Raw genomic sequence first — 26,117 nt, 5'->3', positions numbered from 1 at the left:
AGAGACCAGCCACCCCCTTGCGCCATGCTGCATGATCTTCCAGTGAAATGCATCTAAGAAAAAGATAAGTCTATCACAGGCAGAGTCAGATACTTCTGAATTGTAATGTAAGATATGACACACACTTGTAGGTCTCGACTTCTTTTTCAGCCAATAAACCTATGGCATGGTAGCTGGCTTTTCCAAAGGGCTGGACAACTCTGGGAGAGGTCATCACCAGACAGGTGTGGCCTAGTGAGGAAGGTAATGAACAGCCAGTTAATTTTTGTTGCTAGCGAAGGAGCACATGTATCTACATAAACGTAGATACATAAATGTGTGCACACATGCATATACAGAGCAGCCCAAAAGTGAGGCAACTACAATGTTAGCTGCTTGCACATCCTATCACTAGGAGATGAGACAGTGAAAAAGTGTTTCCTGATGTTCAGAGGGAACTTCCTGAGTTTCAGTGTGTGCCCATAGCCTCTGGTGCTGTCACCAGGAACAGGATAGAGCATGGCTCTGCCCTCTTTATGCCCTGCCTTTAAGGTATCCTTGCACATCTGAGATCTCCCTCAGCCTTCTCCAGGCTGTATAGCCCCAGATCTGCTTTAACTTAACTGTTTAAGAGGTCTTTCAGCTGGATTACCTGCCCTTGTGGGACCCACAGATCTGTACTGAAAGACAAACAAGACATCTGAAGGTAACCAAGTACAGAAACAGGTTTGAAAGAACGAGGAAAGCTGAAGAGAATGATACAGTCATTAGACAGCAGGGAGCAAGCCTGTGTTTTTCATAAACGTGCTGAAGGAGGGTTCCTGGCACTGCAGTATCAGTACGTGGTGCAGGATGAGCTCTACCCATGGGAACAGCTGACAACTTGGCAGATGGCACACGTTTTTCTGAATGTGCTGAAATTCCCTTCCCTAGGAATGAGCGCACTGATTTTATTGAATTCGAGTCCGGTGGGCCCCACGTCTGGAACTCACTGGGGATACGACAAGGTCCACCCGCGCCGCGGCCTGCCACCGAGTCAGGGCGTCACTTGAGTCACCCCCTCCCACTTCCAAGGGCTGTTTCCGGAGGCACAGAAAGCCACCGGGGGACACACCACCCCGGACAGGGACGGGACCATGCCCAAGCACCACCGGCGCCCGCAGCAGCTTCATCCCCCAGCCCAAAGCCTCCGCGCCTGCGCAGTGCAGAAAGGTCGGCATCGCGGAGCGCCGCTTCCCCTTCCGGCTGCTCCGGGGCTTCTGTCAACATGGCAGCGGCGGGTGGTCGGTGGAAGTGGCTTCTTTGGGTGGCAGGTAAGTGCCGGGTGGCTGTTGTGGCTTGTGGGAGGAACGGGGAGAAGCGGTGGGCTTCGGAAGCGGGAGACGGGTCGAGGGGAGTAGCGGGCAGTGCTGGAGGGGGGGCTGGAGGTGCTGGTAGTCTGAGGCTGTGAGGAAGCGTCGGAGGCGTGAGGGGAGCGGGGAAAGGGAATGCAGACGGTGAGTCTGTCAGCCGGCGTGGCTGAGCACCCCTGGCTTCGGTTGCAGGTCACTCACGGAACGTTTTTCCTTGCCTCGCAGTGATTGCACATGTGGTGGCGTCAGGTGCGGGTTTTGTGGAGGATCTAAATGAGTCGTAAGTACTGGGGTGTCTTGCCTTTTTGGGTTTTTGCTTGTGGAGGACCCCAGACTGACAGCTTTATGCAGCCTGTGATTGTCAGGAAAGCTAGCCTGGAAAAGTTTGTCTTTCTTAGCAGGAACGGCAGAGACATGGTGTATATTTAAGAAGGTGCAATTTATAAAACTGAGGAACACGCTAATTTTGTAGGGTTGTTGTTTTTTGTTGTTTTTTTTTTAACTGTTTTTGCAGATCCTGTTGCCATAATAGTTGTCAAGCTTTCTTGCTCTTACTTTCTTTTTGGTAAATGCCTTGGTGTATTGATGCTCACCACAAATAAAACCTGTTTGCGTTTAACGTGATTCTTCATTAGAGTTTGCTGTGTAGCTGCTACAGGGAATTGGGAGAACAAGTATAAATGCATTCATGCATGGCCAGGAAAGGAAGGGAAAAGGAGGCCTGCAGAACTAGTTCATGGCTGCTTGGAGTGCCAATTATTTTTCACTGTAAAAAAGTGCTTTGACAACAGATTTAGCCCTGATACTGTGGAGATGTTGAAATAGGTAGTCCTGCCCATAGCTTGGTTGTGTAGCGTCATTGTTTGTGAACTGCCTTGCTTTGGCAGTTTCATGGCTCCATACTTCCTTTTCCAAATAAAAGCTAATGTTCCGAAAATGAAAAGAAGTTTTTTCTTTGTCAGATTAGCAGGTTTATATAAAGTTCTACAAAGCAGCACAATTATTAGAGTTGAAATAGAAGGTATAGAAAATGCTACCTGCTAGGGAAGTAGAAGGTGGCATTAGGTGGCTGCTTTGTGGTAAATTTAAGCCAGTCAAAGGCAATGTTTTCATGAGGGTACAATCCGTGATAAATTACATCCTAGACCTAAACAGTCAGAAAGCCATTCACTTTTTTACCATATTGCTTATTCAGCTAGAGCAGATAATCATAGGGTCAAATGAGGTGCAGAATTATGGGGGAGGGAATGGGAGCATGTGGAAGGGGTGCATCAGCAGTTCTGGCTGGTGTTCAGTGTGTAGTGAAAAAGTGAAGTACAGCACTGCTTAGACTTGATTTTCAAAGCTTGTTTTTGAAACATGCCTCATATTTTCAAGGACTGGGGATAAAGAGGCTAAGTGAATAAAATAGCATATCACATTTCCACAGGTAGAAATTGAAATGTGATTGCTATTTTGGAATGAAGAAGCATAATTCTGTAGTCACATAACTTTTTTGAAATAGCTGATAAAAGAAAATCCGGTTTTAGAACACTTGGATTTTTTTTCCATCTACAAAACAGCCTGTATTTGCAACTGGGAGTAAGAATTGAATGGTGAGTTGTTCAGGATGGATTTGGGTTTTTTTATTTGTTGTTTTGGGGTGTTTTGTGTTTTGTTGGGGTTTTGTGTGTGTGTGTGTTTCTTTCTTTGTAGCTAATAGGCAAATGATGAAAGAGGTCAGAAAAACATTTTTTAAAAGAAGCTGGGAGCAGTGATTGGTGAAGGTTGCAGGTATTTTGTTTTATATGTGTGAATATTTTGTAGATAAGTTATGGAATTTTTGCTGTTGCTGAGAACTTCGGGGTTTATGTGGATTTTGGTAGTTGCAAGCAATGCCTACTAGAACAAGGTGCTATAGGTGCTAAGTCACAGATACAGGAAAACAAGTAGCAGAGAAGAGCCATCAGAGGTGCAGGTTATCCAGCATCTCCCAACTGGCTTGTGAGCATGCAAAATAAGAGCTGTGGTTCCTATAAGCTTATGCCAACTTCGCTGCTGGCTGCCCCAGATCAGTACACATCTTGTGATACTTGCTAATTTGTTCCAGTGTGATAATGAAACAGATAAGTAACCTAATTAATGCGGGAAATATTTTTCTGTCTGTGAGGATGCATTGGTGGCTCAACGCAGGATCTGAAGCATCAGAAACTATGCAAGAGGGTGAGAAGAGAGGCAGGGAGAAACAGAGATACCAGATGGGTTGGTTGAAGGCCCTTTGGGTTATGATGTCTGGTTTGTGTCATGCTTATTTCTTTTAACTGTTAATGATAAAAGTGGGATGCATGGCTTAAGTAGAGATTGAGGCAACATTTGATCACATAGTGCCAAATGTTGGAAAGTTGGGTTTATTTGACACAAATAATGTTGTATCTTATATCCTGATATCTTGTGTTATCCTCTTGTGATATTGATAGAGGATACTCTTTCCACAAGTATGATTGTCACTGTGTCAGCTAGCAGACAGGACTGCATACAACAGTTAAAAAGAGACAGTGAAATTTTAAGGCTGGGAATATATTTACAGGGTCTAGAAAGAGCATCTTCAGAATATCCTAAAATACCCATTTATACAGAGATTTTAGCTTTTTTTCAATGTTATGTTGGACTTCCTTAATGTTGTCTAACAATTTAATCACTGGCATTACCAAAGCTAGAATGAGTTTAGATAGTTGGTTTTTTGTTTTTTTTTCTTTCACATTTTAGTTTCTGAGGAGGCTGATTAAGTTAGTGCTTTTTATGAGTGGTACACCTTGGCAGTTAACATTGTGAAAACTACAGTAAATTTTGTAATATCTTAGGCCAAAGTTACCAAGCTCCATTGGAATATTTTGCATTCAGTTGTTTCTTTCCCTTGCTGTCTGCCACTTTTATAAGATTCTGATCTACCTTTTTCAGTGCTTTAATGCTCTTTGCTGTGGCAGGGAGAGGGGAGAGGGGAACATTTCATTATAAATCCTTCTCTTACAAAACAAAACAGCAGAGGTTTAGATTGGATATAGGGAAGAAATTCTTTACTGTTAAGGTGGTGAGGTACTGGAATGGGTTGCCCAGAGAGGTTGTGAATGCTCCATCCCTGGCAGTGTTCAAGACCAGGTTGGATGAAGCCTTGGGTGGTATGGTTTAGTGCGAGGTGTCCCTGCCCATGGCAGGGGGGTTGGAACTAGATGATCTTGGGGTCCTTTCCAACCCTAACTATTCTATGATTCTATGATACTCTAAATTGAAGCACAGCCCAGGATCTGATGATTCAGTAGCTGCTTTCTGCCCCTTGCATCATAACTGATTATTTAACATTGTATTTGGAAATTAGTTGGAGCTTCATTAGAGTTCTCAAGAGATTTTAGGCTAACTAGTTCTTTGGTTGTATCTCTAGTACTTAAGGCATTGAAGAAGATTTTGAGTGAGATGTTCAACTAAGCAATATTGTGACTCGAAAATGCACCTTTCCTTTAGCAGTTTTGTTTTAGTTGTTGCAGATACCTTTTCTGCTCTACAGCAAGCTTTGCAAACTTAGTATGCCATCAGTAAAATAAAATGCAATATTTTTTAAACAGTCAACAAAAGTATTTAATATAACTAGAACAGCTGCAAAATACTTCTCCTTAGATTACATATCCTAATCAAACATCTTTTGTATTTTGATGTGTTTTCTGATTTATTACTTTTTACTGGCTTGGGGTTTTTTGTTTGGTTTTTGTCTTGGCGCATAGTTGTAGAAACCTAGTTGGTGCAACTGTGTATGTAGCATCAGGTGCAGGGGCAGTCTTAATACTGAATAGTAACTATTTCCTCCTTCTTGCCCCCAAAGAAAGAAACAAACCAGGATTTTTATATCTATAGTTTTATATCAACTTAATTGTACATTTTTTCTGTTTCACACATGCATTTCTTTATTTATTTTCAGATTTATAATATAGTGATTTGATTTTTTTCACCTTCTAGGTTTAAAGAAAGCCGTAAAGATGATATTTGGCTCGTAGATGTGAGTATGTAATAAAAATGGGAATACCTGCTAGTGGAACTCAAAACACAAAATGTACAGTGCTACACTGTAGTAAAGCTGCTCCATCATTTGGAAAATCATTTGTACGTGGTGCAGAAAAATTACATTACTGTAATTCTTCTGACAGGATGGGTAAACAGTGTGTTTGTATTGTTCAGGATAAAGCAGGATTTATACTGAGTACTGGATGCAGTCAGGCTTCATCCAGTATTTTACTGTCTTTTAAAAAGGAAAGCGGATTACCTAACACTTACAGTCAGGAGGTGATAACCTCTGTTCAGAATTTTTACAGTTCTATTCTCTAGTTATACCAACTGATTTGTGTTCTAGACGTTCATATTCTAGCACTACAACATCAAATACCCAAGGAACTTTTACTTCTCTAATATATTTGAAAAGATTCAGTGCTCCTTATTTCAGAAGCAGGAAATTACTGGAAAGATTGAGCGTGTTTGGGAATGAGATAAAATTTGTTTCAACTCAAATAGAAGCTGAAATTCCCAAATTGTCTAGTTAAGTTTTGAGATTTCTGAGTCAGGAAACCTATGTATGCTAATTCAGAATTAATCAGTACTGTAAAGAAAAAAAAAAATTCAACTTTGTCAAGTTGTGACCTGATCTTGTTACACCAAAATGTTGGTATCTTCCCAATTAATTTCACTGAGGTTTCACAGCAAGACATATTCAGAAAGGTGAAATGAAGTCTTTGAGTTCTGCTTGGCTGTGAGAACACAGATTGATTTTACAGTGTGCTTATATAAAAGTGGTTGCTGAAGAATAGAAATGCAGAGGGCAGCTTGGGGAAGTGTGTATACATATATATGTATAGTGTTTGCTTTGGAACACTAGTGTTCCCCTGTTGGCAAGTAAATTCATATTCCTGGATGGATTGATTACATAATATTTTTTAAAAAAGGGAAAGTATTCCCAAATATTTTTTTTAAATATGTTACTGCACAGTATATTTTTAAATAAGAAATAATAGCACAGCAATTGAATGTCTTCTTTTCAAACTTGTGCTTTTGTATGAAAAGTAACACCAAATCAGAAGAGCTCTGTTTGTCACTCCAGCTTTGTCATTAACTTGCGGTTTTATAAAGACTCATAAGAACACCATGACTGGAAAATAATCCTTGCTCATGTATTCGACAGTTTATCACAGAATCACCTTCACTTAATTATTTACCTTAATTAACTTTTTTTTTCTCTTTTTTTTTCCTCTTTTCTTCTTTAAATGCATTTGCTTCTCAGTTTTATGCACCTTGGTGTGGCCACTGCAAGAAACTGGAGCCTGTGTGGAATGAAGTGGGTATAGAAATGAGAAACATGGGCTCTCCAGTAAAAGTTGGGAAGATGGATGCCACTTCCTTTTCTAGTAAGCATGGTTTAGTGAGGGGTAATTTCATGGCACCCTCTGTTTTGATACTGTTCTCAGTTTTTTTTCTTTAAATCATTCTTCGTTTCTGTATCATAAAGAAGTTTCCTGATCTTTTTCTCTCTAAAAGTGACAATGTGCTGTAGTGTGTGTTTATCACACTTCTGTCTGCTTGTGTTGGAAATTCTTTCTGACAAAGTGAAGGTAAAAGCTTTTGGAAGATCTGCTTCTGATATACTTCTTAAACTACTGTTACACAGGCATCTTTATGTGGTGTGTCTCTTGACACCATGCAATTTTAGGTTCCCTGTATTACTGTTGAAGTGCTTGTGTTCTTGCTGTTATTCTTTACAGGTAATTGTCCCTTAGGATGTTACACCAAAAGCCTGCTTAAATCACTGAAGTCATTACCTCAGTGTCGAGCCAATTTCTCCCCATGTTTCTCTGTAAATATCTTGTTGAAGAACCATTTTCAGCTATTTTAATGCTTTCTTCTTTGGTGCCTTTCATACGTACTGACCTTTGCAGGGAAAAGCCAAGACGTTTTGTATTCAGATAAGTGGTTGGGGTAAACATAAGAGGATTGTTGCATTTTTAACATCATTTTCTTAGTTTTACCATGTTTTTTTATTGTCATTTCATTTCAATCTATGTTAAACCAAGGGTTTGTTTAAGAGGAAAGGCACAGGGGGAGCAGTGTTCACCAAGTAAGATCTGTGTGTAATAAAACTTGGTTATTACAGGTAATGTTTTTAATTAATATGCATAAGAACTGATTCTTCAGGATTTTAAAATTTGCATAAATATTATGCAAATTTATTATTTTTTTTTCAGTAGTATCCCAGTTCTTCTGTGATTATATGTAGCAGTTTGGTGTTTTGAGATCAGATTGATCTTGTCTCAGACACCAATTTGTTGTATGTAGCTTTTTTGTAAAACAACAAAAGTTTTACCTCATGTTTCATCTTAAAGATAGACATTTGCTAAAGAAACATTAGTCTTGATAATTAGAAATGACAAGCTTATGCAACCAGCTAGCTTCAAAATTGGGAATAGGTTTGGTGGATCTCTAACATTCCAGTCATGTATGTATAAAATTCTAAATCATAGAAATTGCATAAACTCTTACCCTGAAACATTTGCATCTGTCATCCTGATACTAAATTTTTGTGTTTGATATTTGAAGTAGAATTGGCACTTCGTTTTTGCTCTAAAACACATGTTTGCATATTTAAATATTACTAAAACCTGCAAAGATTCTTTTGTGCCATGGATGTTTTTCTTCTCAGATTTGTTACCAGTTTTATGAAGATTAGAGTCCAATAAATCTTTTGAAATAGTTTTGTGCTTTTATTTCAAAACTGGAGATTTTACATCTGAATATGAAACCCTCAGTCAACTCTGCTTAATGTCTTCCTGGTCTAAAGATTCTCTGAAATCAATTAGCAATTCAGTCTTGAGAATATCAGAAGGAAATATAGCTGGGCACACACACAGCTACGAAGGAACTTGAATGGTTGACTCTGCATAGTTTGTGTTCCTAATATGAATGTGAAGTAGTGTGAAAAACTTGAGCTTTGGGTAGCTTGTCATCAGTGTTCAGATCACAGCTGAACGTGTAAAACATCCAGTAAGTGTTGCCTGTGGTAGCTGTGTGAAAGGAGGATACAGCAGTTGCATCAACAGAACAGTCACCTGGTGCGGTATCTGTTGAATTTTCATAGGGATTAGCCTCAGAAGTCCACTGAATGTGATCGGAAAAGAACATAATTGCTCCTGTTTGCCTTTATAGGCAAACATGTATGCATTCTTCCTATCAGGAAGTGGAGGTGGTGATGTAAATAAATAAGTCACTTCCATGATGTTGAGAGGACATATTAACTGTCTGTTGACAGCTCTTGTGATTGAATGTTCTAATACACATTGTAATTCATTCTAATTCTCTGTGGTACAGCTATGAGGGAAAAGGATCAGAATCAAGTCCGTCCTAATACACATATTTATTAGATTGGTCTCCTTTGATTAAGATGCCAGAAGGTGAGCTACCAGTTTAAATTATAGTTGTGTGCAATTAGGATTTTCACCCAACCTTAAGGTTACAAGTTCTAAACTGTTATTCAGAGCCCTGCACATAAGTTCTCCCACATGTGCTACTCTGGCATGTGGTTGTTAGCTTCAGAATGTTTATGTTAAAAGTACTGAATCTTGGTGCATTTTGAATATAGGAGTTATTTTTCGGTAGGAATTGCACAGGCACTATCAGAATTTTAGATTTTCTAATTTTTTTTTTAGCCTTTTTTGAGGCCTGCTTAGTTTTAACTTTTGGAAAACAGTGGATAGTGAAGTTTAAGGTGGCAGTTGCTATGTTCACAACTAGAAGAGCAGTTGCAAGTTGTATTGTAATTAATATGAGCAAGACATAAGGTTTTAAACGTGAGGCAGGGAAAAAAGTTCTGGAATTGTCTTAGTTTTTGCCACTTCAATAAGCAGCAGGTAAGTAACTGAATGGTTAGAGTCTATTTCTGGTGAAATGGATGACTGTAGACATTTAAGTCTTCAGAATTTGCTTCAAAACCTGACATTTTTGTAACTACTACTACTGCAGTTTTGTTTTACCCATTACTGTAGCATGTAAGTAGTTAATTGTCTTTTATATTTCTTTTAAGCATTAGTATTTACAACTGTACATCCATGATGCTTGATTTTTGTCTCTGGTGCTACTTGTGTATTTTAAATGCATATTGCCTTCAAGTGAAAAGTGACCAGGCATGTCTGTTTAGAGGATTCTCATGCCATTTGGCATATTAATTGAGACGCTGTGCTAGTACTCTGCAGTACTTCTGAAAGAGGTCCGAAATTTAATAAGGTAGTGTCATAACAACAGCTTCTTGAAAGCACATGACATAATTCCTGCTGAACTAAGTGGTAGGTTTTTCATTTATTTATGTGGCTTCAATGCTAAATTATGTTTAAAGGTTAAGGCAGGAGAGCAAGAAAGCCTTCGTTTACTTTGGCATTAACACGTTTCTTTCAGGTATTGCATCTGAATTTGGAGTGCGAGGCTATCCAACAATTAAGCTGTAAGTTGATGCTTCCCATTGAATTTCTAACAATTACCTCTCCTATCACTGATTTCATGACAGTAAAAAACCTACTCCTCTCCGCTTAAAAAATAATGATGAAAAAAACCAAACCAGATAAAAGCCCCCAAAACAAAACCAACCAAACAAAATGCTCCACCATGTCAATGTAACATCATCTTTGTTTTCTGATGGCCTCCTTTGCTTTGAAATTCAGCCATCTCAATCAAGCATCTTATTTACAAATAGAATTCTTAAAGCCAGGTTAGCAAATTTGGAATTCACTTAACTGCTGTTTGCTGTGCAAATTTTAAAGAGTTTGTGTATAGAAATATACTTAAAATATATGTTTACTTATATATATTTTCTATATATGTATATATATATATATATAATTATTAAAAGGAATTTCATGCACCAATTGATTTTACATCTTTAGAGTGATTCAGGCAGTAAGTGCATACCTGAGTCTTCCTGTTAACTTTTAGTAAGTTGGTGAGTGCATTTTCTTATTTTTAATTACTTCTCGTCAGTGTATCTGAAAATCTGAAGTAAATTATAGTAGTGGTTACTGTATAGGATGAAGTGTGAGAGCAGTTGTTTGATGAGAGAAGCATGTGTAGATTTTTTTTAACTCATGTATTTAGAAACAAAATTAATGGAGGACAAAATTTATATTAAAATACCAGTCCATAATAATGCTATATGTACTTGCTTATAACACATATATTCCAGCACAAGGTAATATTAAATAAATACTTAATTTTGAGTACTTTTTACTATTAACATACTGGGTTTGCTAGCAGGTTTTTGTTTAAGGAAATAGTATTCATAATATATAATAAATCTTGTCAAGTTAGTTTTTTCAAAAAGGCAGCAGAGATGTTTAGCTTCTTAATAGTTAAGCATGAAATCTTTGTTGGCGTGCAGAAAATTCGGATTAGTTTTTTTTCCTATGAGTTTGCTAAACCTGCATGGATTCAAAGAAAGCATGTTAGAATTAGTAAAATTTCTTGAATGTTCTTATAATGCAGTTGTGCTAAATCCCCTGTCAGCAGAGTACAATAAACTGACCTGCGGTTCATGAAAATTTAATACATAAATTAAGAAAGTTTTACAGGTCATTTGATACTTTTCAATTATTTAAAAAAAAAGTTTTAAAGAATCTTATAAGCTTGTCTTTTACAAGGCCTAATTCCTAGGCGTTTTAACTGAATGTTTGGGGTTTGGTTTGGGTGTGAGGTTTTATTTTTTTTTGTGGTCACAAGCAATGTTCCAAATGATTGTGTGTTTACAAAGTAAATGAACGCTGTGCACTAGAAAAAAATAATTGTAAAAGAATGTTAATTAGTTTTAGAAGTCAGTAAATCAGATATCATGTAATTAAATTTTATTCCATAATTGTGTTGTGTTGCATCGTTGAGTTTTATATTTTGCTGAGCATTTATTTTATCTGACTGTGAAAAATTACCTTGCTTATTGCTTTCTGAAGGGTGACTGTAGTAAGCATGTGAACATTGAGTAATTCTGCATGTGCAGATATAGTTTGGTTGATTTCAGTTCTGTTCTTGTGTTTCCTGTTTTATCTAGCTTAAAAGGTGACTTGGCATACAACTACAGGGGACCTAGAACCAAAGATGATATAATTGAGTTTGCTAATAGAGTAGCAGGGTAAGTATACTCTACTTTGATTCAAAGTGTACTTTGGATCTTGTGGCTTAAAACGTAGGATTTTGAGCTTGGCCAAAAATTACATCTACTTTAAAAAGAATGTGATTGACATTACGTTAAAACCAGTATACATTATACATGCAGTTTCTTGTGAGGTTGTTGGTGAGTGGCATGCAGAAAGTAAAGAATCTGGCTTGTCCCCATCCCTTCTCTACAGTGCAGTGACAGGGCTTTTCAAAGCAGTGGAAACTAGGAAGAAATTAAACTCATGGAAGCCTGAAACAAGAATACAGACCTAAATGCTGGCTAATAGATGTCATTGCTAAGGCAGACTCTGTTTAATACTGAAAAGTTATCTTAGAAATATCAGCTTAATACATGCTTATGTATCTGAAAAGTTGCAGCAATTGGCAGTGTAAGGAAATAGCTTTTGCAGAATTGTTCACAACCAACCCTCTTGTCTTTTTCTTCGTTCCCTGCAATAGCCTGTGGCTGTAATATTTTATAGACCATAATCTTCAGGGAAAAAAAAATCACATTTCTTTCCTTCATTCTTAAATATAATTAAGAAGCATTTATATAGGTACATGATGTTAATTATTGTTTAGAATTCTGTAGTTTAGCAGTATCAGTGATCTCTAATAATTTACCAGATTTTTTTAGGATTATTTCTAAGACCACATTTTCTGTCTCCTGTGCTTAGAATTTTATCTCTCAAATTGTGGCTGCGAAGACCTTATCATGGACTTTCAGTATATAAAGAGGGTTTATAAGAAAGATGGAGAGAGACTTTTTATCAGGGCCTGTACTGACAGGACAAGGGGGGATGGTTTTGTATCAAAAGAGGGTACATTCAGATTGGACATAAAGATGAAATTATTCACTGTGAGAGTGGTGAGACACTGGAACACAGAAAATTATGGCTACCCCATCTGTTGAAGTGTTCAAGGCCAGATTGGATGGGGCTTTGAGCAACCTGGTCTAGTGGAAGGTGTCCCTGCTCATGGCATGGGGGAGTTGGAACTAGATGATTTTTAAGGTTCTTTCAAACACAGTTCGTGATTCTGTGACCAGTAAATGGTGTGCATGTTTACATCATAGCAGTATTTTTTACTGAGATTTTGTATTTAAGTGTGCTATTTGAGAAACATAACAAATTCTCTGTGTGTGTGTGATTTTTAGTGTGGGGTTGTTTGGGGTTTTTTTATTATTTTTTGGTTGGTTGGTTTTGTGTTGGTTTTGTTGTTGCTCTTTTTTAGTTCAAAGGGAAATAATAAATTGGGAAATCTAGATTGTATTTACTTATTTATTTATTAAATAAAAAAACCCCATATGGTATTTTGCTGGGGGGGGGGGGGGTGACACAACGAGGGGAGACATTTCTTTATGTTTTGCACCTTAGAAACTGTTTTTGTTCTTTCTTTTTCCTTTCTCCTAGACCTCTTATCAGGCCACTTCCTAGCCAGCATATGTTTGACCACGTGCAAAAGAGACATCATGTATTTTTTGTGTATGTTGGTGGTGAATCTCCTTTAAAGGTTTGAAGCTTGACTGAATAAAGTTACTTCTTTTGACTATTCACAGATGTAGTTCAAAGTATCTTCTAGTAGACTGAAGTGCATGATTGTAGTGTGCACAATTTTTTAATTTTTATTGAAGTGTTTTTACAATCTTGTGTCATAACCGTATTTTCTAACTACTCTTTGAAGGTAAGGTATGTTATGAAACTTCTGTTGCTTGTATTTTTGCAGGAAAAATACATTGAAGTTGCTTCAGAACTAATAGTTTATACATACTTTTTTTCTGCCTCAGAAGATGTGCTGCCTGAGGTAAGTTGTCTCAGTACCTGCCATTTCTATGGGAATGGAGTAGTTCTCTTCACATGTAATTTTGCTGTTTTGATGGCACAGAACTGGCTTTTAAGTTGTGAGTGCTCCATCCAAGTTATGAATGCTCCATCCCTGGCAGTGTTCAAGGCCAGGTTGGACAGAGCCTTGGGTGACATGGTTTAGTGTGAGGTGTCCATACCTATGGCAGGGGGTTGGAACTAGATGGTCTTAAGGTCCTTTCTAGCCTTAACTATTCTATGATTCTGTGATTTGCCTGTGATAAATTTCAAGCAAACTACACTGAAACATTTATTTTTTAGTCTATATTGGGAAAGAGTACAAAACAATTTTCAGTCTGTCATTGCTCTGTATTGGCCGAATTACTTATTCAGTCATATTAATGAAAATAAACAGCAGATATACAGAACTCATCATGGACCATATGACCTGTTCAGAAAGGTAGATACTTGATTTTTTTTTTTAGCACTGCAAAGCTGTTGTTGCTCCTAAGTTCTTTCACAAACCACTCGTATAACTAGTTTGGGGGTCTGTGGCATGGGGTACCACTGGCTACCCTAATAATCAGAGAAGTGAAAAGGTAAGTAATTTTCACCTTGTACAGTACAGCTGATCAAAACATTAATTTACCAAGGGCTTGACCAGTCTACTGGCTACAGAATTGTCATGTGGCATATTGAAGCAAAATGAAGAGGTTTTTTGATTTATTGCTGTCTCCAAATGGAAGACTACTCCAGGGCTGGTAACACATAACTTTGACATTAGTTTGGTATTAGCACAGTGAGAACCAGAATAAAGTATTTTTTTTTAGAAACTGGCCTCATTATAAATTCTGTGTTGTTAGATTTTCAGAAGTCTTGTATCAAAAGCTAGCTCAATTGCTGTTTGCACTGCAGCCCCATCTGAGCAACGAAAGTACTGTTCACTGGTGTAGTGCAAAGAGTGTAAAAGGCTGAAAACATTTGAGATCCTGTGATCACAGGAATGTAAGCAGTGAGCTGTTTCTCCCATGAATGTAATTTCCCACAAATGTTTAATATCAACTAGTGATGGTATGCAATATCCTATGGAGAGAAGCAAAAATCTTATGAAATTAGTGATTGCTAGCTGTAATTAGACTTTTCATGACAGTATTCACTATTGGGCTTTGTTTTCTCACCTTAGGTAACCTTGCTCCAAGCTTCAGGTATCTTTTTCAAGCTGTAAGCTGCACATATTTGCCCTTTAAGGAGGCTGCACTGTGTTTTTGGCAAATAAGAGAATGAAATGTCATCTAGAATTACCACCTTTTTGCTCATTCATATGACCTGTTACATTATAAACCTACTGCTTTTACATTTATTTCCAAGAAACATAATGCAGAATGATTACAGAAGGCATGTCATTTGGAAAAGCACTCATGATACTGGTTTTGTGTTTTCCAAACATATCAGAAAATTAGACAGTTCAGCCAACATCATCATCAAAACTAAGCTCATGATGCAGTCCTTTCCTAACCAGAAATGCTATTAGAATTTTAACTTAGGATGATAGCAAACAGTAAAGAATGGATGCAGCATGTTTTCTCTGGAAGTTACTGAAAACATGAGCTGAATAAGATTAAATTCCAAGGGAAAAGTTTCTACACATTGTATTTTTTTTAGTATGTTGCTAACCAGCCTAACCTACTGTATTGCAGGCATTCATTGTTCTGTTTGCCTAAATTAGGGAAATTTGCAGCCCTGTCTGCTGAAGCTGTGTCTATATTCCTGTCATCCTGAACCACAGGACATATCCCAGATTTAGTGGGATGTGTAATCAGTGTTACTAGTTTACAGTATTGACTGTCCATTTAGTAGAAGTAACAATATGATGGATATGCTAACAGCAGAAATTGGGAACAGCAGACATGATTGAAAAAACCCTCAAGTTATGATCTCCTATCTAAAGTTCCTGTCCAGCCAAGAAAATATTCTTCATGCTACTGTGGGTACTAGTAAAAGCCATGCTTCATTTAAACTCTGTGAGATTTACCTCTCAAAAATATGTTTGAGTTAGTTTTTAATATGATAAATTTATTTTAGTAAATGCAGACAGAAAACATTTAAATGTACTCTGAGATTTCCCCCATGGACTACATTTCCACATTTAAAGATTTTTTTATTTTTGTTTTTTTTAAATCTTTTGATCTTCTGTGGTTTAACCTCTTTCAGTATGTGATGTTGCCTGAATTGCCTGCTGTTGTGGTCTTCAAAGATGGAACTTACTTCGTTTATGATGGTAAGTAGTGATTTGTAAATCAAGCAAGCTAGGAAGATGCAGTTTAAGAGATTGGAGAAAGTTATATGTACAACTGTTATGACTGGGAGGAAATTTTAAGGGCTTATTGTAAGAAAAAGGTTTAACAAAATCCATTTCAATGCTGTGGCCTTGTCTACTGTTTTGTTTTGGTTTTCTTCCCCATAGTAGGGGAATGGGATGCAGATCTATGAGAAGCTTTATGGTAGGAATTACTTGCTTCGATTTTAAGACAATTAATTGTTGACCTGGAGTTACTGATAATTCATTCTATACAATAGATTTATTCATTCTGTACAATAGGATTTAACACAAATGAATTTAATTAGCATTTGTGTATGTGTGTGTATGCATCATACATATATATGTTTATGTACATTTTTCTTTTTTACTTGTGATTAAGATCTAATTACAGTGGTGTTGGTGGTATGTGCTAGAATTTGATTCATTACAGGTTAAAATACCTGGCATTGGAAACTAACCTTCTATATAACTGACTGAATTTACACTCACAATACTGTCAATGCATCTAATTTTTCTTCATTTCTTTGTATTTCATTTAAAGACTCGTCACAAATATTGCAGTAGTTTTGTATCTCTTTTTTGAAATGATGCACAGTTATCTTGTAAAATAGTTTTATTTATCCTTGATTTAGGAAAAAAAATCATTAAATCAGCTTCTCATGCTTTGCTATAATACTTTTTGTTTGACAATTGAAAATAACTGTTGAAGTTTTAAAACTAAAGAAGAGTTGGTGGAAATCTGTGAGATCTTGTCTTCCAACAACAAAAGGAAAAAATGGAAGAAAAAAAAAGTTTGCCTCAATAGCCAAAATAATTTTTTTTTTCAATTTTTTTCTTTCTTTTTTTTTTTTTAGAGTATGAAGATGGTGATTTGTCATCCTGGATAAATAGGGAAAGATTTCAAGGTTATCTTCATGTAGATGGCTTCACGCTGTACGAGCTTGGAGATACAGGTGAGATGCCACTATCACTAAGCTTTCTGGCATCTCTTGTACTTAATGCTTAGAAACATTATAGAGCACTAAGAATGTGTTTTTTAAATCTCAACAGTTAATTAATCTTGGAGTTAGAGTTGATAGTGCCAGTCTTTTTTTTGATGTTGGTGAGATCTGTTCTATTGTCTTTAGGCTTCATCCAAGGCCTGCACTAGTCCTTTCCTCACAACATAAAAATTAGTATGTCTAATCCTGTAGTAGTCACAAAAAATTAGTAGGACTTTCAGTTTAAGAGCAGATAAGGTTTTGCATAAATTACATGGAATGTATGTGGTATGGCATTAAGCCACATCTTAATTTATTTTCAGTACCTTTAAGGAAACCACACTGAGGCAGGTAGAAGAGGCTATTTGTTATAGCAGTTGGTTTATACTTAAAAGTAATTGCTCTCCCTGGAGAGTATCTAATCTTCTAGGTTGGAATATTTTTCATCTGAGAATGCATGTTTCTCTTTAAGTGGTTTCAAGTATTTTATTCCTTATTTTAGGAAAACTTGTGGCTATTGCAGTCATTGATGATAAAAACTCTTCAGTGGAACATACCAGGTACAGAACTGAGTATTGCTGTCACTGTGGGAGAAATGTGCTCGTATTACAGAGAACTTTGGAAGTGTCTTAAATGTTAAGAAATGCTAGGTTACATGAATGGGTTTAACCTGTGGTTGTTCTCTAATTTCTGACTTTACCCTACTGAATTTATTTAATTTATGGCTCTGTTGAAGAACATGTGAGTTCAATTAGATTATGGGAGTTCCTATATCGCTCTTCTGCCATTTGCTTAATGAGGTCACAGGAGCAAACAGTGATCGCATAGCCTTCTAAAGCTGCTGTGTCACCTTTTAATCATAGACAAGAGTACTTGAGTTCAGATGACTTTGGGATGAACTTAGTTTAAACCAGTGACTGTTCCTCAGCTCAGTTGCATTAAAAATTAATTTAGTCATGCTTATATATTAGTTGTCTGTAGAACTTAAATTAGGAAGGGGCGTTTTCAATTGGATTGGAATTTGCAGAAGAGACTGAGAGGAACATACCTTCCCCTGTCCTTCTCTCATTGCATAGATGAGTAAGAAAATATTGTTCAAATACTGTGTATGCTATTTTCCCAGACATCTTCGGATTTTCTTCAAAGTGCTGTGTCCTCAGGTAGAGTGAAGCAGCTTGACATGTGTCTTTTTTATTCGTGTTGAAATTATGTGGTAGATAGCCTTTCAACCCTTAGAAACCAAGCAAAATCAGTGAGGTTTTTTGTTAATGGAACAGGGGATCTTTAATGCTGGATCTTTTGCTGCTTACTGGGGAAACTCCATGTTTATTGTTTGTATTTTGACAGAGTATATCCTGGATTAATAATGTTACATTTTTTCCATCCAGACTAAAATCTATTATTCAGGAAGTTGCTAGAGATTATAGGGATCACTTTCACAGGTAAGCACACATGGTACCTTAATATCTTAAGTGAACTTCTGCATTAATCTTTTTAAAACAGCAGTCATTTTTTTCATTTTACATGACAAATGTTTCAGTGCTTGCTTTATATTCATACACTGGTATTTTATAAGACCATTCCATTAATGGTGGTCTGTTTGTTTTGTAGATCATCAGTTTTGTATTGCTGACTGTGTGCTCTTCAGTTATAGGAAAAATACTTAAGGAAGAACTTTGCTGAAACTCGCTATTCTTTTTTCCTTTTCATCAATCTGTTTTTCAATGCTTCTCTTACAGGGATTTCCAGTTTGGCCATATGGATGGAAATGATTACATTAATAGTTTACTAATGGAGTAAGTAAATTCTTAGTTGAATATTCTCTCTTGGATTTGTTGCTAAATATATCTTATTGAAAAGAATCTTACGAAGAATTCCTGCCTTTTGTGCGTTTAGAGAAAAAACTGTTGTCTTCAGAATTCAGCATGTAACCTATTATCAGTTGTTTGTTAAATTAAACTGCATAACTTAATGGTAGAATTTTGGCTTATTGATAAACTGATAATGGTGGTAGACAGAGCTTATCTTTTAGGTCTGCTTTAAATTTTTCTGTTAGAGCTGTGTGGGTTTTTCCTTCATTAAATTTACAGCTCATTAGACACATAAAAAGCTATGTCAGTTTGTAACAGGAAATGTAAATAGTGGTTATGCATTAGCTATGCTTTTTTATTTATTTCTGGAGAGGCACATTTCATTCTTGATGCATTTTTAAGACACACTTAGAAGTATGTTTCTGCAGAGAAGCAACATAAAATGCATGGAAGATGCTATCCACACTTGATATGTGCACGGTACATTTTGAAATATATAAGTAATTTAACAAGATGCTAGACATTTGCCCTTTTTTATTATCCTTGTCTAAAAATGCAGAATTGGAGAATTAAATTGCTTGGCATTTACAGTTGACTACTCTGGCCTTTTGAGTGATAGAAAGGAAAGACAGAGGTCAGTAAGCTAGCTCTGTAAGTTTTCCAATGGACAAAGCATGTGTTCATGCCCCTAAAGACTGAGTTTCAAGAGGATTCAGGAGGCATAGGGTCTATAGTTCTTTGTAGATAAATACCTGAATACAATTAATTTAAAACCAGCTGTCTCTCAATTGAAGTTTAGTGATGTGATTGATTTAGTGCTTTATAGCTGCCAAAAGTGAGACCTTTCTCACTTCATTAATTGCATCTCTGTTGCAGGCTCTTATGTCAGACTATTGGCTGAGCTGTTCAGCCTGTTCATCTGACCGAAAAGTGTTTCGGTTTTTTGGCTATGTGAGTAAGGGAGTTATTTTCTGATGCAACAAAACCCTTAAATGTCTTCCTATATGTTCTGCTGAGTACCAGAACTGATGTGAAAAGAAGCAGGGGAGGCAGATGAAGTCTTCTTTAGGAGGAAGAAAATGAAGAAAAAGAAGATAGAATTGCCACTTACAGTGGTAGTGATCTGTTGGCAAGATTGGGTTCAACTGAATTGTTTAACTTAATCTGCAAAATGCCTGATTTTAGAATTTGTAGTATATAGAAAGTTGCTGTTAAAATTATTAGAAGCTTTTAATTGTTTTTAAACAGAGATGTACATTTCCAGTTTAAGTGGGAAGCAGCAAAACAATGCAGCAAAATATGTTCACTGTTCAAAGTAGCTGCTCTTCATGTGGCAACTTGAGTAATTCATAAACCGTATTGTGAGGGTTTCAGTTTTCCACCAGATGGCAGCAAGTGGAAACAGAAAAAACCTGAATAGTGAGAAACCTACTGCAGAATGCTTTCTTCAGCATTTCTAACATTTCTACTGTGTAGGTGCACATGTGAAGAAACAGGATTTGTTCCTAAGGGACAGTATTGTATGATTTGTAGGGATAGAAGTAGTAGTCCTTGAAAAGTAGTACACTTTTTAACTTTGCTGTAACTGCATTAGTAGACATTGTAATTTATCTGTCTCTTCAGAAGGATGAACATGCTTTTGTTGGATTAAAAATTATATGGGTAAAACTATGTACAAAAGAAGAAAGCAGACTGTGTATTTTACTGAAAGCAAAGATAACACCTTCGTGTACGCTAAGGTATATAGCACCATTGGAATGTCAACTATAGGTGTATGTAGAATATTAATTCCTCAGCTCTTTGAAGAAATACATTAATCAATTATCATGAAATAATAGCCACAGTTAAGGCTGAAATCATCATCAGCATTACATGGATTACCAATATGTATGGGTGGGGCACTATTAAACAAGAGTGAAAATGGAGAAAAACAAGGTTTGCATTGCTTTTGTGTGAAGGAAAGACACCTAGTATTTAAATACATTATTGACATAACTCCAGAAAATTGGCAAAGTACAGGAGATTTTTCCACTTGTTTAATGTATCTTATTGAACAACACACTTATTCAATATTAAATTTTCCTAAACTTGATCTAATTTTGAATTTAGGGCATCTCTGAACAGTAGATTATACTGGTATATCTCCAGAGATAATTTCTAACAAGGTTTTTTGTTGTTTTCCCGCCCCCCCACCCCATCTGATTCTGTGATACTGAGCAATGCTTATGCATGTGAAGGTCAACTGCTGCATAATAATTATTTAAAAACTCTGTGGCTCATCTGCCATATCTAAAACAGGTGTAGCAAAACTTTGACTGGTGTGGCTCATTCTTTTGACTTGACAGGTAGAGGTTGACTGATAGAGCTGATCAGTTGTACCATACTGGATTTGGATTATACTTTGTGCACTAAAATACTTAATGTGTTGTGCTAGTAGTACATTACATATACAAGGGTGTGTAATCTCTTATTTATCGACAGGTCATAAGGTACCTGATTTGCAGTCACTATGGGTACTTAAAATTCAGTAAGATTGAATAGTGTCACTGACACGTGAAGGAAAAAGCAGTAATGAGAAACATATTTGTATTGTTCAGGTGATTCTCTTTCCCCTTCCTTCTTGCCTTCAAGGAACTGCTATAAGGAACACATGAAATGAAGGTTAATGGATATCCTTTCAAATGATGTAGGAATTATTTGGGTTGTAGTGTTTTACACGGTAGTTCTTTAAATATTTTAACTCTCTGTTTTTTGTTTCCAGTGACTTGACAATCCCTACTATTGTTGTATTGAATACCTCCAATCAGCAGTATTTCCTACCAGATAGGCATATTGAGAACACAGAAGACATGGTTCAGTTTATTAACAATATCTTGGATGGTACTGCTGAAGTAAGTCTTCACTGTGACTTGGAATATGTTAGTTGGTGTTTATTTCCATAGATGCTAAAGTAAGAAAAAAATTTGGTTACTCTGTTATGCCACGCATTTTATCTTCCTGTCTTGTCTGTTTTCCTCTGTTATGTTCTGTCAGTGAATTTTGAATTCTTGAGGCGTGCCAGTTGCTCGCTGTTCTGACTGCAGAATCTCTTGCAGAAAGCGACCTTTTTTTTTTTGTTTAGAGCATAATGTTAGGTGACTTGATGAATGGTAGGATGCTTGATGAATGGTAGGTTCAGACTCAAAAACCAGTGGTATATTTGCTTTGAAAATTACAAAGAGACACAAGATTATACCTCTCTTTCTGCCTAACACTAAAATGAGCTGGTTTTTGTTAAAACAACAAATTTAGTAGATCAATCTGGAATTGATGGCTTGGACAATTTTTTACTGTTGGCAAAACAAACTCAGATGTGCTTATACCTGCAGTGTACTGTAAGATGGACAGGTGGCTTTGTTATGTAGAGAAGGAGAGGGATCATGGATCAGAGCTTTCATGTGTAGTGATGGGGCATAAAGTAGGGCTGTGCTTGCAAATCATCTGGCTGCCTTTTGGGAGAAGCCTGTGTTGGTTTAAGCCCCAGTTCACCATATATTGCAAGCTTACTGTTTTGGCTGAATCCCACTTTACGTTATGCCAGCAGGTTTAAGTCATCAGTGGTAATTATAATAATGCTGTAGATTGTTTCAATCATATGGGGTATATTGGTTTATTTAATCTGACAAATTAATGTATCAATATATGTGGATTTTTTTTGCTGTTCGTACTTGCCATGCTTCTAGTTGCAATGCAGGAGGTATTCCTGTAATTTAATTGGTGGTTCTTTGTTCTTCAGTTATCAAGTTTTTAATGCTTTAACTGCATTGAATTATGTTATCAACACCTAATTTGTTCTATTAAACATACCCTTCAGGTTGAAATAACAAATAACATTGGTTTGTTTGGTTTTTAACTTTGAGGAAATTAATTTGTAATGCCTTGTTTTTTTCTGCCATAGTGTCACTTAGGTCTTGCTACCTTTTTGTTTCCAGTATTTCAGCTAGAATGATTAAATGTCTGTCTAAACTCACATCTCTTTATCCATGTGAAAGTGATAATGCAAGACAGACAATACAGAATGTGACTTAATTTAAGCTTAATCATGCCTGTAGACATAAACTGGCACTACTTTGGCTGCATTCAGGCCTTAGTTGTGCAGCTGTTGAGGAATGACAGTGTTCAAAGTAAACAAGTAACAGGATGCAGCATTTCTGAACCACAGCGAAATTTCTGAGAGGTAACATTTTCCTCTTCCCTTCTTTGGGAGGTGTTGGATTATCCACATTGACTTTATTATCATTTTCCATACGGCTCTATAAGTAGCTTTCCGAGCATCTTTGTGGACTTTTTTTGTGTTTTGAGGGGTTTTGGCCAGCATCTGGTGCAGATAGTTGACTTCCAAAACGTAGGTTTGCTTCTCTGTGAGCTCAAGGTGGGTAAAAACTGGTCCTCTTCAACAGACAAATTGCTTTGTTGTTTTCAAGACTGCTAAATTAGATGGCAGTGAAGGTATAGTCCGTCATTGCTTGATATGAGTTTTCATTATGCCTTTCTATCTTGTTACTTAATACCTAGACTTTTCTAACAGCTTCTGTTATAAACCATAAATAGTTATAAATAAATCCATAAATAGCTGCAGGAAAGTTCAGAAGATCACTGCCATTTTATATTTTATAATTTATAATCAGGATAGTTGGTAGTTTCTGTTAGTGTTCCTCTGTGGTAAGAAAATGGAGTGCCAGACCACTGCTGAAATTTGCACTGATCATTTTAAAACAATTGTGAGAGATTTTTTCATGAGACTACCAAGATGTTTATCCATGTGTGAGAACTTGGAGCATCTGGGCATCGTGAAATGCAAGAATAATTACTTTTCATTTCCTTCTAAGGGGACCTAAGATTGCAAGGTCTGAAGAATGAACTTTTGGAATCATAACTGAAAAGTGTCAGCAGTTTTGACATGGTTCCATTTGAAATTTCAGGCACAGGGTGGTGATGGACTTCTGCAACGAATCAAGAGAATAATCTATGATGCCAAGTCTACTGTAGTGGTGAGTTTTATTTTTCATTAAACTAGATGGTGCCATTGTCAATCAAAATGTATAGAAAAAGTTTTGTTCACATATACATTGTGCATATGTTATAGGTATGTGTACATGAGGTTTAAGCCAAATGAGCTTCTTGATTAAAGTTTTTAATAATTTCCAATTAGCTAAATATTTAACATACATTAGTTTTTTCATTTTCCTTTCCTTTTCTGTATTGGTCTGACACTTATTTTAAGGATAGAACAGGGAGAATTCAAAATATTTTCCTTGACCCCTGTGACATCCTTTCATTGAAACTGATGGCACTTCCGTGTTCTTGGAAATGTTAATGTTTAAGTCTAATGAGCCTAGAGCATAAGGGAATTAACTACTACACTTTGTGTAGTTTTAAAGCAAATATTTTTATAATCTTTCTCATAGATTATTATGCTTAACAGAATTCTGTTGGGAAAATGTACACAAATCCATTTCTTCACTTGTTCTACACAAGCAAAAAACCTATGCTGTGGATCCAAATTGAAACTTACATGTTTCTGTCAGTGTCTTCTAAACTTCTATCAATGAGCCACATTTAGCCATCAGTTTCTGAAAGTCCATTCTCTGAAGCCATTAAACTACTGTTCAGTAGAAAGCTGCCTAGTAACAGCTGTAGAATGTTTCTGCAGATCCCTTATTACTCAGACTAATTTTTGAGAATGAGACACAAATAAGAGATGAAACTGGTTGCTTCAAAGTGTTATTCTAATACCATTAGAACAATTGTTTCTTAAGCTTCAAATAATTAATTGGATTTACATTTGGCATGTTAACATTAGCTATCCCAGTGCAACACTGTAACATTTGCACTTCCATGTCTTTTGTTTTTACGAACTTAGAGTAGTAATTGTTAAAATGAGGACAACACCTCCTTTCTGGGGAGGAGGAAAAGAAACAAACAAAAACCCAAAGCAATCACCAACAACAAAAAACCACAACAACAAAACCAAACAAAAAAACAAAACACCACAAACCAAACAAACAAAAACCACCAAACCCAGACCAGACTGTAATTTTTGATGTTTCTGAATAAATACTCAGAGTAATAAGAGAAGTAATGTGGTAATTCTTGATATCAGTTGAAAGTGTTTTTTACTTCAAATTTGTGTTTCAACAGTCTGTGTTCAAGAGTTCACCACTTCTGGGATGCTTTCTGTTTGGGTTGCCCCTGGGGGTCATCAGCATTATGTGTTACGGAATCTGCACAGCTGATACAGATGGAGGGATAGATGAACATGAGGCAGCTAAAAAGGAAAATGGTGATCGGGAGCTCACAGATGAAGGCAGTGAGGAAGAACAAGAGGAGGAAAAGAATGGAAAATATACAGAACTTTCAGATGGAGAACTGAAACAGAAAGACGTAATGGAAAAGAAAAAAGACTAACATTTTGAACAAAAGAATTCTCTAGAATTTCCAAATAGACTTATTTATTGAAGGTAGTCATTTATTGATGATCTTCATGAAAGAGGACCTTTTTGTTTATATTATGGTAGTTTTGACTTGCATGTATTCAAATTTTCTCAGAAATTGACAAGTAAAAAAATATGGATGTTCTCTTAATTGTCTTTAACAGATGAACAAAACACAGTTTAGACTGATAAGATTCGCAGGTACAGTTCTGCAGTTTTTTCTTTTTTTTTTTTTTTTGAGGAGTTTTGAATTGTTCATTTTCAGAACAGTGAGATAATGTTACTTGACCTTAGTGTACGTGATGAACTATTACTACCAACTGAACACTCATTCATGTCAAACTAAGGCTGAAAATTAAGAAAGGTAAGTTAAGATATCTGTAAATTCTTTCAGAGCCTGATAGCTGAAGACAACTTAGAGTTTTCCAAGAGGTCATGTTATACGTGTTGCACATAATTTTGGAAAAAGAAATCCAAACCACCCTAAACTTTTGTATTTTCTCAAGTGAAATGTAAATTGTTAGGAATTAGAGGACTGTTTTACCATGTAGTAATATAATTGCTGGCAGTCAAAAATGTTTACTTGATATAGGATGTGACAGATGCTATTAGGGCTTTAGCAGCTAAAACTATTGGAAAACTTTGATATAAACCTTTTAGAATATGATTGCCTGTTAAATTATTTTGTATGAGTGCTTACGCAAACTTACAGTGCAAATGATATTTTTCTGAATCTGCAGTACAACTTGATAAAGGAAGACAAATACAATTTATTTTGCAGTAACTCACTAATGACAAGCTTTTTGAATGGTGTAAATTTCACAGAATCATAGAATAGTTAGGGTTGGAAAGGACCTTAGGATCAAGTAATTCCCATCCCCCTACCATGGTCAGGGACACCTCCCACTAAACCATGTCACTGAAGGCTCTGTCCAGCCTGGTCTTGAACACTGACAAGGAGGGAGCATTCACAACTTCCCTGGGCAACCCATTCCAGTGCCTCACCACCCTCACAGTAAAGAGCTTCCTCCTTATATCCAGTCTAAACTTCCCCTGTTGAAGTCTTAACCCATTACCCCTTGTTCTATAGGCCCCCTTTGGATACTGGAAGGCTGCTATGAGGTCTCCACGCAGCCTTCTCCAGGCTGAACAGCCCCAACTTTCTCAGCCTGTCTTCATACAGGAGGTACTACAGTCCCCTGA

The 26,117-nt window shown here is 36.6% G+C and overlaps 1 protein-coding gene across 1 annotated transcript; it reads left to right on the top strand.

Annotated features, from left to right (window-relative positions):
• Window positions 1-1,194: 1,194 nt before the first annotated feature.
• On the top strand, window positions 1,195-25,632 carry TMX3 (thioredoxin related transmembrane protein 3). Its single transcript, XM_031052956.2, has 16 exons — window positions 1,195-1,292; window positions 1,524-1,611; window positions 5,316-5,355; window positions 6,628-6,751; window positions 9,786-9,831; window positions 11,422-11,502; window positions 12,941-13,040; window positions 13,254-13,331; window positions 15,542-15,608; window positions 16,505-16,603; window positions 17,133-17,190; window positions 18,019-18,072; window positions 18,370-18,426; window positions 21,203-21,332; window positions 23,403-23,471; window positions 24,622-25,632. Exons 1-16 carry the CDS (start codon window positions 1,247-1,249, stop codon window positions 24,886-24,888), a joined length of 1,404 nt encoding a protein of 467 aa, XP_030908816.1. The 5' UTR covers window positions 1,195-1,246; the 3' UTR covers window positions 24,889-25,632.
• Window positions 25,633-26,117: the final 485 nt, after the last annotated feature.

Source organism: Melopsittacus undulatus, chromosome 1 (genome assembly GCF_012275295.1).
Source record: "Melopsittacus undulatus isolate bMelUnd1 chromosome 1, bMelUnd1.mat.Z, whole genome shotgun sequence".
NCBI classification, from domain to species: domain Eukaryota; kingdom Metazoa; phylum Chordata; class Aves; order Psittaciformes; family Psittaculidae; genus Melopsittacus; species Melopsittacus undulatus.
The sequence above is the reverse complement of the archived record's forward strand: the minus strand, read 5'-3'. Positions and strand labels throughout refer to the sequence as shown.